The sequence below is a fragment of the Ischnura elegans genome, chromosome 9 (assembly GCF_921293095.1).
Source record: "Ischnura elegans chromosome 9, ioIscEleg1.1, whole genome shotgun sequence".
Taxonomy (NCBI): domain Eukaryota; kingdom Metazoa; phylum Arthropoda; class Insecta; order Odonata; family Coenagrionidae; genus Ischnura; species Ischnura elegans.
The window spans coordinates 95,991,545-96,003,994 of record NC_060254.1 but is presented as its reverse complement, the minus strand read 5'-3'; the positions used below and the strand labels follow the sequence as shown (position 1 = coordinate 96,003,994).

General features: G+C 40.7%; 1 protein-coding gene across 2 annotated transcripts in view; it reads right to left on the bottom strand.

Moving 5' to 3' along the window:
• LOC124164863 (serine/arginine repetitive matrix protein 2-like) overlaps positions 1–12,450 on the bottom strand; it is a 300,271-nt gene that overhangs the window by 130,950 nt on the left and 156,871 nt on the right. The window contains exon 2 of one of the 2 annotated variants that reach the window (XM_046542072.1): positions 6,410–6,841. The exons of the other annotated variant lie outside the window; for it this stretch is intronic. Coding sequence (XP_046398028.1) covers positions 6,410–6,841 — 432 coding nt within the window. The remainder of the gene's footprint in view (positions 1–6,409; positions 6,842–12,450) is intronic. 2 annotated transcript variants of the gene reach the window in all.

Below are 12,450 nucleotides of genomic sequence, written 5' to 3'. Positions count from 1 at the left end.
AGTAAAAACATGCACATATGGATAACAAAAGTAACTTTACTTTGCATAAATCCCACAGTTCTTTAACCCCAGCAGGTTTCTGGGTGACCCCTTCTCCCTGCGTATTGGGTCGCAGTTTATGCACGACGGTTAAACTGCGTTTCCCCATTCCTGCAAGTGGAACGCCCTATCTTCGCAAAAAACGAATGTCTTCTCCTTTCCATACCGCTCTCCCGATACCGCTATCCGAAAGGGATACACCGGGGACCACACCCTTTAAAGGTAAAACCCTTCTGTGTCGCAAACTGGGGCCATGTCATAAACTCCTTCCGCATGTCCTAACCGCTTTTACCACCCACAACGCTCGAACCAGAATCTCACCTATTCTTCACCACTAGTGCCTCCGTTCTATCGCTTTAATTTATTCTGCCCTCTTTATTATGACGAGCCTGGACCGTCTTTTTTTTAAAGCACCGTTTGACGGGGAAGAAATTATTTAGCCATTCGTCAGCTCATTATCGCTACCTCGTAGCCTGCACTTAGGGAAAGTTTGAAACATCTATGTGATGACTACAGATGAAGCCTCGACCTCAAAATAAGTGCCAGCTAAAAAAGTTCAATCAGCATGTTTGCATTGGCTTTATTTGATTGTCATTGGAGAAGTTAAGAAAATTATCGATTAAAAATAGCTCTTTACAGACAAAGAATTTCGCATTTTCTTGAGAAAATATTCAAGAACTCAAATTGTAAACGTAGTGATGACACCATAAAGTTGTAGCATTGCAAATATTGTTAATACATGCAAGCTGAAGTATACTTACTACTTCATTCATTCACACGACGCCTAAAGCGCAAACATACAAATAAATTCACAGGTAAGGAAAGAAAGGGATAGGAACATATAATAGAAAAAAAACGAGGACAACGATACTGTGGTAGATGGAAAAAGCCAGAAATAAGAGTTAATTACTCTCAAACAACTTAACAACTCTTAAATTTTAACGACAGCAATGCCTCTAACCAGTGGCGCAGCGAGGGGGGGTTTGGGGATAAACCCCCCCCCCAGAGCTCAGAAATTTTTTTAAGTTTAATCCATTTTACTTATTTGGATCAATATTACCTATAGAATAGTGCTAGTATTTATCAAATACCCCTTAGAAAGCCGTGACACTCGCCATTTTGAACCATTATTCTTCAAATTTTTCTAGAGAAGGGCACCCAAAACTCCTGCTTACCCTTGTGGGTACGCAATACCCCACACCCGTAAGTATTAGTAGCGCCTTAAACCCCCCCTACCCTTAATTCCTAGCTGCTCCCTGCCTCTAAAAAAATCAATACCCCGCCAGTTAGTATGAATAAGAATCGGTGGAATCAGAATCGAGATTCGCTTTAAAAGAATCGGAATCGTAAAAAAGTGGAATCGACTCATCCCTATATTATTCATGGATTAGGAGTTGGTGGTAGTTTTAGAGCGTCACAATGGAGTAGATGGCGATACTAGGATAAAATCAAGTGGGATGCATGGCTAGGGTGGAGCTTAGCAGGAGTAGCAGCTGAGAATGGCGCCACATTAATGTGGGCTCGGCCTCTTCTCTTCCGGGTGCTCTTTGTTCCGAGTGAATGGCTTGAGGAAGACAACGAAGAGAAGTCAAGAGACCGCGGAACATAAAATTAGTTCGACAAACGGAGAGAAAAATCCGTCGCACCTGCCAAATCGGGATGCACCATTGATTCCCAAGCACCGCCTCGTGTGCTTCCCGTGAATAGGGCGGGATGGATCTCAATTACAAAAGTTGAGGAGGATTCGCAATTCAGAAATCGACGAGAAATCTCATTCCAATTCATGCTATACTAGTTGAACACTGGTTCTTTGCCGCTGATTGTTCACTCGAAGTCGTTCTTAAATGAAGTCCGACTCATCCGATTGTCCTCAACATCCCCATTTCACCCGACATGGACGATACATTACATGGTAATAACATTGTTTATACAACTATTACGTGAGATTTCGAACTCATCGAAAAGGAATAATGCATCTGTTTTCAAAAAGACAGTAAATAATTACACATTTTGCCATCTTTTCAAGAACCTCCAAAAAATGTGTTACATTTTAATGGCTGCCAAATAGATACTAACCCGAATACTTATTCTGCTGATCAGTCTACTCCGATTTAAATAAAAATTTAGGATATCAATGGAAAATTTAAAGAAATTTGAAGCAATATGATAGAAAACTTCATAGATTAGACTTCTTAGATAAAAAATTTGCTTGAGGTACTTCCACAACATTGCCAACGATGATGGTCAAGAGCGACGTAAACCAAGGAGTAATGTTTCTTAAAGAAATACGGATAGGAATGAATTCAGGGAAATGCGTAAAATGCAAAAACATATTCTCTAGCTGTTAATAATTGTGCTTCGTCTGATCATCCAAGAAGAAAGGTTATCACCCTAAAAAATTGCCAATTATTGAAAAAAATCATCATTTTTGGGCCTAATTATCGAAATTCCTACCGTTAAAAGAGAGTACCACAGCAGATAATTGAGATTCAGAATTTAACACCCCATTCAAATGAAAACAAGTCGGAAAAAAACAGAAGAGAAGGAGCGAGAGCATTCTTTAAGGAAGCAGGAATTAGTTCCGGAGCAACAGGGGATGTATCATAAGGAAATATACAAAGATGAAGGGAGTGAGACAGGCTCTTTTGTTTTTTACGCTCCGCCATCATCTGGAGCCTTTGCTCTCACTTTTTATTTCAGAGGGAGAGAGAGAGAGAGAGGTACATGACGACTAAGAGGCAGGAAACACTCTCAAAGCCAATCCCGTCGAACAAAAGAAGATATCGCCCGTCGCAGGCAAGGGCAATAACAATGTCAACAGCGTATTTGTTCCGCTCCGGCAAACCTCTCATCCCTCCGTCCATGATCGCATCCATCCCCACGCTGTCCCTACTAAAACTGCCTGCCTCTTCCAGCGCCTCCGACACCCCCTGCCGTACACTCCACCCTCCCCCCCGAAGGCGAGGCAATTTCTCTCACTCGGGACAAAACCGTTAATCCGTCGCTCACGGTCTCCAAGAGATCGAGAACTCCTCTTCCTATGAAAACTTTTAGTCGTGGCACCGCCAACCCCACGTTCTCCAACCATGAACATCACCATTTGAGTAAAAGGCAATAAAAAACCCTCTCCCTTAGCACCGCTAGATAGGAAGGTAGCCAAGCTATCCCCGATACTTACCTTACACTTACATACAATGTGACAAATCATTGATTCTGTGTCGATAAGTTCTTCTCGTTAGCCTTAGGCCGATCACAATGATGAAGAGTAATGGCCATTTAGGTCCTTATTTAAGTTATTTCCCAAATTAAACATCGGATACGAGCGTCAAAAATAAGTATATGCTTGATAGGTGGCTAGATTCATTTAATATGCAGCTAAATAATAATTATACGTAGATAAATAGATTTGATGCTGAGAAATTAAGAAGTAGAGTCGGGTAACTTACGACAAGGATAAAGCGATGAGACTTCTGAAGAGCCTAGCATGCAGTGGATAGATAATTGAGAGGGAATTCGGAAGTAGAGGGACATTTTTATGCATACTACCCAAACTATCAGCAAATACCAACTATCATATACGATAGAAAGAACGTAACTATGTCTTTTAGCATCACTGTATATAATGCCGCTGTAATTATTAGATTTCACAACTCACTCTAAGGTAAGTAAGAGACGCCCTAATTTTAATTGTTTGCAATTGTTATGATTGATACGCAGAAATTAGGAAGGGCAAGCAATTGAAAGGTAAAATGACTTTTCTATTTCCTTTCCACTGTTTACCAAGTTGTTGAAAATGCGACGAAATATAGCAAAAAATTTGAAAAATGCACTGCAATCGAAATATGACTGTGAGGTTTTTTGTGTTTGGAAACAACAAGTAAACAATGACGAAAAAATGTGTTAAAACACGTAATAGTGGTGATGTGCTTATATTGACACCTGGATATAACATTATTAACGTCTACCCTTTCGCAAACCTGTTTTTGACCGGTGGTTCCCTAAGCGAAAGGGCGAACACTTTCCATATGGTTGCTGCCCACCTCTTTTCGCCATTCCGAGCGAGACCACTTTCGCTTTCCGCCGATATTCCGGCCCTGGGCCTTCCTGGCAGACAGTTTTGCATGTTGCGTGGGCGGCGAGAAGCGGGTTCTCCTTCCTCGGGCGAGACAAAAAACATCTCGATCGGCAGCCGTCCACTCTTTGTGGTCACCCCAAGGTCGCCGGAGGAGTCCAAACCGGAAAGAGTGAGATACCCACGCAAATTCCGGATAACGCGTCTCGAACGGAAATAGGTGGAGGGAGGTGAGAATCAGGCCAATATTTCCATTCCCTCTCATTCACATGTCTAAAAATAACGACGACTCGCATATACTACCAAGAAATGCTGAGTTGAACAAAATAATTTCAGGTTCTTCTATGAGAAATTTTTTCAGAGTAAAAATTAAACTGATAATTTTCAAAATTTCACTGAAATTTAGTATTTGCGAAGGGTCCATATTAAAAGGCCAATTACACAATATCCGTTGCTTTCAACAAGCTTTCAACTCGTTAGTCAAGTCTTAAACGCCGTTTTACACGGGGCACATAATTGTGCTGGTTCAAAATACCTTAAATTCTAATTTTGGTGTGAAAATGAGCCAATGCACCAATGAAATAAGAACCGGGGCTATTTTGCCATCTCTAGTCCATGCATTCTCGCATACGTTCTAGCAATCCACCGCTTTACACGGCGCAATTTTTACTCCACCTTCGCACACACGTCAGATTGTACAATTACGTACCTTGTGTAAAACGGCCTGAAAAAAACAGCAACCACAAACCTTCCTGCCAACACTGTTGGGTTTAAACCTTGTGTTGAAATATACCTCTCTTTCAGTCACTCAAGCAATAGCATCGCCAATTTTTACAAATCACCATCATTCCAGCGCCCTAGGACACGTGTGACCATCTAAATTATTTTGGCCATTTTAAAAAGTACTTTTTTAATCCAAGAGATCTTACATGAAAATGTTAAATTATATTCCCCAGATAAATTACATTAATTTAAATAACAATGCTGCAGGAAAAAAAGAATTAAAGTAAAAAAATTAGTCGTTACGGAAGACATATTATAATTCCACGCTACTGAAACATTTTCCGCAGCCAAATGTTATCAATGTTCACGCCTAATTGAACCAGAACTGATAAATAGGAGAGTATAATTGGAGTCACTTTGTATAAATTCAGCGTACTCATTTTAGTAAAATAAAGCCACCTCATAAGATTAAGGTTGGCACATTTTGAAACTCAAAGTTATTCTCCAAGGTGTCCTGAGGAAGACATTGCACAACTTAGGAGACACTTAGAGCATATAAATTTCGCTTCCGGAACCCAAAGACGCGTGTGACCATCTGAATAGATAACTTCACATTTCGTTCATTGAATATAAAACAATTTCCGGGCTCAACTTATCAAGAGGTGTCGGCATTTAAGTTTTACGAGTGAAAGGCCGTCATGGATGTTCATGGTCACGCATATGCATGAGCTTCTTTGATAGATCGATTTAAGAGACCATCATAGGCGACTTTGTAGACAGATGAAACGGCTTTAACCAATGAATAACAATAACCAAGCACGATAAAAATGCCAGCATGCGACAATGCTCTCTTCGGCGATCAAGGAGCATGTTAGGAGCATGTTCGGTTATTTTCAAATAGTCGAAAATCGAATACAGGCTACAAATGTTTACCATTAACGAACTGATTGTAATGGAATAACGATTTCCTGTTCCAGAGGGGAGTTTTAAAAAATCATAGAAAGTCTTACTACAAAAGAGCTCTTGATTGGTGCTGTATCCGAAATAAGGGGAAACTTTGATACTGTCATACATAATTCATTGATCATGTGTATAATATTAGACTCTGAATTTGAAGACTAATCGTTCCTTTGATCAAGTATCAGTTCACAAGCATTTGAATGAAGCATCTGAGGCTCACATTTTCCCATAAAGTACATAAACTACCGTCTTTTCGAATGTGGTCCATCAGCGTCTGCTGATCCCATAAAAATATGCGGATATCGTCATCCCATTATTTAAAGTATCCCATTATACTGAATACAGTAATTTTAATCAAATGTTGATGAAAATTGACACTTAACCATCACTGACTAAGGCGGACAGTCGATCAGTATTGGCAAAAACTCAAAGACCATTAACGTTTGAGAACTATCGGCGAACAGCGTCCATCAAGTTTTGGTAATTATGATTATGATATCTTTTTCCCTGTCAGTATATCAGATTCCTTCGACGGCGAAGTAGTCATCGATAAAGAAATTCTCCTCGTCGCCATATATGCGAAAGCACAACTACATGCAGACATTCAACACTTACCGGAATCGTCGGAATTCGAGGTCACTCGCAGATCCTCTCGTGCTGGGGACGGCGAGGCGGTGACCTTCCCGTTGCGGCTACTCTCATCGGCGAGCACCGGCGACACTTCCAGGGGCCCCTGGCCGCCGCTTCCGTTGCAGAGCTCGGCGGGCGTAGAGCAGGCGATGGGCCCATCGACGGTATCACCCTCTGGGTCTGCTTCGACCCTCCCGGACTTACCGGTCGAAGCTCGGGCCGGCGAGGATGCCTTTATCGTCTGGTTATCTTTCCTTTCAGGCGTTGAAGTCTCCACAGTATCGGAGGGAGCCTGTTTCCTTTCGGGCGTTGAAGTCTTCGCGGTAATGCACGGAGCGGCCGATGTCTTGGCCTCGCGGGAGGCGGCGATCGGGGACAGGGCAGGTCCTAGGGCGGCTGTGATCTCGGCGCAAGGGTCTGCAAGGGCGAGGAGGAGAGGACGAGCAGGTAGGGGAAGGGGGAGGAGAGAAAGAAGAGACGGTTAGACGTGGTACACGGCGATAAATTGCGTGCAGTTAAGCGAAACACGGACTGCAGCGACGTCGGAGGAGTTACAAGAGATTCGTTTCCCGAAAGACAAAACGTCTCGGATGCGAAACATTTCCACATCCTCTCCGCTTCCTTTCTTAACACTTTCCCTTCCTCCCCCGCCCACAATTACTTTTTATAAAAGAATTTCAGAATCGACAGAATAATCCTTTCGAACTGTCATCTAGTTTGGCTTTCTTTTCTCATGAAGACAATTCTCACTATTCTCCGGATAAAAATTAGCATCATAAACAATATAAAATTGTTGAGATGAAAAAATACTGAAAGCTGTCTGTGCTCATGTATTAATACAATCTGGGCCTTTATCGCCACATGCACAAGTACTTAATCATGGAAAAGGATTATAAATGTTATAAGTTATATCTTTCTCTTCCCTTCATCTTAAGACGCATTAATAATCATTAATGCGTCTTAAGATGAAGGGAATGAGCAACATAATTATGCAAAACCCAGAAACAAATTCTTGTATTATTTAGAACTATCAGCAACATACAAATGTTCACACATCATTCTCCTAACTCTTCCTTAAAACTTTCACTTCAGCGGTTATATTGATTTTCTACTTTTTAGCTCAAATGAATAGAAATAGGGGTCGAAATTCACTTTCAATCCATTTAACACTTCCTGTTAACCCAAAACAGTCCAATGTTCATCTTCTACTCATGCGACCAGGCTAAAAATGGAAAATCTTATATTACATGTTCCCTGATGGTCCTCAACGACTTTCTAAGAAAACAGCGTTTTTTGTGATTCCTTGTAAACATGTTGATTTCGAGAGGAATTTCGAGAGGAAGGATCTTAATAAAATCTATCATAACCATTTCATTTGTAAAATTTTTTAAATTTCCCGTAATAATATCAAAATAGGTGGTTTTGTTGCTGGCTCAGTTTTTGGCTAATGCGTAGCTATCTTAAGCGCCCTTCTATACATTTACTCCTGCCCGTCACCGCTGATACACCCTGAATACGATGCCGCAAAAACATCCACGGTTCCTGACGCCAAAAATGCTTCGTAACCGCCCTCTTAATCGTATTGCAGGGAGAGCGCGCGCCGGTCAGATGAGGGCTCCAGAAGAGTCAAGGCCACGCGGGAGGGAACAATGGCACCTCTGGCGGAGGGTTGCGGAAGCTTCAGCACTCGTCGTGCCGACTTCAAAAGCTTCTTAGAAGTAAGAGGAGATGGAAATGCTTCGCTCACTAACTGGAGGACTCAGTGCCAATGGATTAGAAATATTTATACGCATACAACGATTACCTCGACCAAACATAGGACGTTTCTTTTATTTGCAAATATTTCGTTCGGAGGCAATGATTTTCTTCGCTGAGGGTTTAAAGTAACGACAAGAAATCACATAAAGCCCAAGTTATAAGAAGTATAAATGCTTTGAGTACTCACGTTTTTATAGAAATATACGTTCAAGTACAATGTGTGTTATGAAGAGGTCTGCATAGCACTGCTGTATATCCAAATGTTGAATATCGAATAACGGTAAGGGATAACAGTAAAGGTTGCCGCAAAAGCAAAAATAAAATAAAAATTGAAAATCAACCCGTTGTCTCAAACATTAAAGGTTCAAATTGGACATAAATAGACACTTTACATTGTTTTTAAATGGCGAAATTCACGTTCCGAAAACTTTAATGGTCTTTAATACACGTGCCTATCCTTGTATTGCTTTACTGAAATAGCCGACTTTATTCTTCTAGAGGTACGCACCCTTACGTATGGTAAGTATTGCGTCGCATTTTATACACTGGAAATGCATCGCATATCATCCTTTCAAACAGAAGTTTTGAGCTCCAATAAAAATGTTTTGAAATACTGAAGGCAAAAGATATAGAGAAGTAGATTAAGTGCGGAGACGCCTAGAATTGCATCAATGAGGCTGAAGCTAGGCAGCTGGTGACTTATGAGAGAATTAAGACGGCAAGATATGAGAGACAAAAGAGGGTTAAAAAATTCAAGGACAGAATGATTTAAAGGTCCCTGAAACACTGCTGCTTGGAGGGAGAATTTCGAAACCTAGCGTGAAAAAAAGTGAAGAAAGGTGAGTATAAAAGTAATTCGCAGGAACACAGAATATGAAATAAAGTACTATAAACTGAAGCGCAAACATTAACTGCTCAGAAAATTAACCACAGCGAAAATTCGCACGTGGAGAAAAAAGTATTTTTGACATTTTTTTGCTCTTCAGCTACTAATTAGTATATGCTATATGATTTTAAGGGAAGGGCAAATATTGAAAATTCTTGTCATTAAATATCTAATTTGGTTACTAACTCTGAGCTACAAATATAATTTGTACTTCTGGAAATACTCCGAGGGTTCTAAACTGAAAGGTTGTTGTATTTTTGTCCTCTCAAAGATTGCAAAAATGACTGAATATATTGGGTTATTCTCCAAAATCCACTGATAAAATAGTACTGTCAAGCAATAGCTAAGTCATTTAAAATACAAGTACTTATGAGAAAATCAATTACCAAGATCAATAGATCCGATGAATGTGTACCACTCACCCAGTTTGCGAGTAATTCACCCTTAACAGCCACAAAACCAATATGTACGTATGGATTCACTACGACATACGCCTTCCATTATTAGCCATAGCGGGAGTAGAGTTAATCAAGACCGCAATTGACTTAAAGATTCGCGCGAAAACATGAATACTGAAGAGGATACTGATTCGTCCCCATCCCTGCCTGAGTGAAGTAATTATTCCTCGACTCCAGATCGGAGCGAAGAATATATATGTCGGCTAATTGGTTGCGGCGACGCAAATAGGCCAGAGACGCTGACGGAAAAATCTTTCTGCAAAGATACCCTGTTCGATAAAACGAGATGGATCGGGCATTATAAAACCAATCTGAATGTCGTCGTGCTAATTAGTGCTCGGATCTGGTTCAATAAGCGTCAGTGGTCGCTCGCTTGAGGAGAGGAGACACTGGACAGAGATCAGAATCTCGGTAATCGACCCGTCGCGATGCTCTCGAGAAAGGAAAAGAAAAAAAAATTGAATCGAGAAGTCAAGAGCGTTTAAATAAATATGTCCGCCGCGGTGGAAACGGAAGACGAACGGCCTGTGGCCAGAGGCCTTTACCTGCCGTCTCGACCGAGAATTCAACGTGGCAAAAGTCACTCACCCGTGCATAGCTCGTTATATACGACGCATGATGATGGAAAGATATTTAAATGCGGATCAAAAAAACTGGGGAGGCAATAGTTTTTTTTCTTCCACTAGCTAATAATAAGCATGAACTAGATTCAACATCGAGAAATACCTATGAACAAAGAATGGAGGAGAGAAATGTTCATTAAGACGTACAGGGAAAAAAAGTAGGTTACTATTTACGATTATGAATCAAATGTGTACCTATATGGGCGTTTTTTTTAGTCATAACTTTTTTATAGATAAGTCACAACCATAGTTCAGAGCGTGAGCTTATGCAATTATCACTTTTTATTCCTAGGGAAATTGCTAGTCAGTGATTCAGAAAATATCGTGAAGAAATGTGCCTCGGTTACTGGATAAAAATCAATATCCAAACCTAAAAAATGAGGACCCCAGGTGTTAATTTGAGGAATTATAGGAAAAAATTGGTAAGCTGGTAAAGAAGCAATTGCGAGTGCTAGGGAAAATCAAATTGAGAACCATTTTATTGACAATGGATGGCCTGAGACATCAATAAAACGTGGATAAAAAGATACAGTGCACGACATTTCAAAAATATTTCCAAGAGAGATAGTGGTTCACTCCACTTCAGCAACGCCAGTAAAGAGTAAAAAAAAATATAACAACCAAAAAATGTAACGACTATTAATCACAAAGGGAATCAAAACATTCATTTATAAAATGTGAAATACTTTTTCAAAAGGAAACTTGAAATTGCGACATAAATACAAATAGAGCGATTTTTCTCGGTTCTTAACTTTAGGAACAAGGTGTATTAAATCTTTTTTTGAAGTGGAGTAAACGGGTATCGCACAGTTCAGGAAGAAATGAGCCGTAAAACGAAGAGCTTTCCAGTTAACACCAGCCGGTGACAAGCGGGCAAAGGAATTGCACGATGTGGCGGAGGGGACTTGAGAATTTAGCATAAATACCAATCAAGGGATATTACTCAGTTCATAACCTCAGGAACAAGGTGTAGTAAACTTTTTTTTTAAGTGGAGTAGACGGATATCGCGCAGCTCACGAACAAAACCGGGCTGTAAAACGAAGAGTTTTGCAGTTAACACCCACCGGTGACGAGTGGGCGGAGGAATTGCACGATATGGCGCGGGGGTGAAGGGGGCGGGAATGGAGTAATGAAAGGAGGGAAGTACCGCGCAAGAAAAAAATGACGGGGGCAGCCCGTTGATGGGAGGGGGCGGAGGAGGAAAGGGGTGGCGAGGGAGGAGGAAGAGTCGCGAATCATGGGAACGAGATAAACTTGGCCGTGAGGGGGTCAAACACGTCGGCACGCGCGTGCTGGTCGGGAGGAAGTAGGGTATTGTACGAGTGTACGGCGCGTGAAGGGAAGGATTGCTTGCTGGGCAGGAAGTTGCAGAAGGGGTACAGAGCGGGCAAAAAGTAGGGCTCTGATGCGTCATCATCGATAACACAAGCCTGTGAAGTTTTCATCGCCGTCATCCAGCATGGTTTTGGTAAACGAATTGTAATTCTGAGTTAGTATCTGAAAATGAAAAGGAGGCTTCGTTGATTTCCACTAATTTATTTTGCCCGTACGAGATGTTTCGAACCATAGAGGTAATTATCAAGTACAAAAACTGAATGGTAAGCCAACATATATATACTCTTTGAAGGGGAAGTATATGTATGTTGGCTTACCATTCAATTTTTGTACTTGATAATGACCTCTAAGGTTCGAAAAATGTCGTACGGACAAAATAAATTAGTGGAAATCAACGAAGTCTCTTTTTCATTTTCGAGTATTATCTTCCACATAGTTGAGCCTAATACAATTGAACGAATAGTATCTGAAGTTTATATTCTCCCACCAATTTTTAAAAAATCCACACTTCATTTTTAATGATTTGAAAAAAAAACCGTCACATTCTTAACCATGCGTATTTTGTTTTCGAATGCGTAATATACGTGAAAATGGTAAGATACTGTGTTAAAGTGTTTTAATTTAACTGTTACCTGCAACAACTAAATCATTTATAGTACAGTCCATACACGTCCCTATGTTTGTGCAAATATTTCGTGCCGTTGGCAAAGCAGCGAAAGATTTTTATTGCCTTAAGATTGAAAGAATAATTTTAACTATGTCTGCGCATTATTACTATGCGCATTATTACTTGTCCAAGCTCACCTCTCGCTTTACAACTAAAAGGGACTGCTGGAAAAAAATCAATGACTATAACACATTTTGGCGTATGCGAAACGCTTCTTATCGTTTGCGCATCCTAACGCACCTAAACTCTATCCTAAACGCAGCTAACACTAATTCATCAACGTATCCTTTACGGCCAC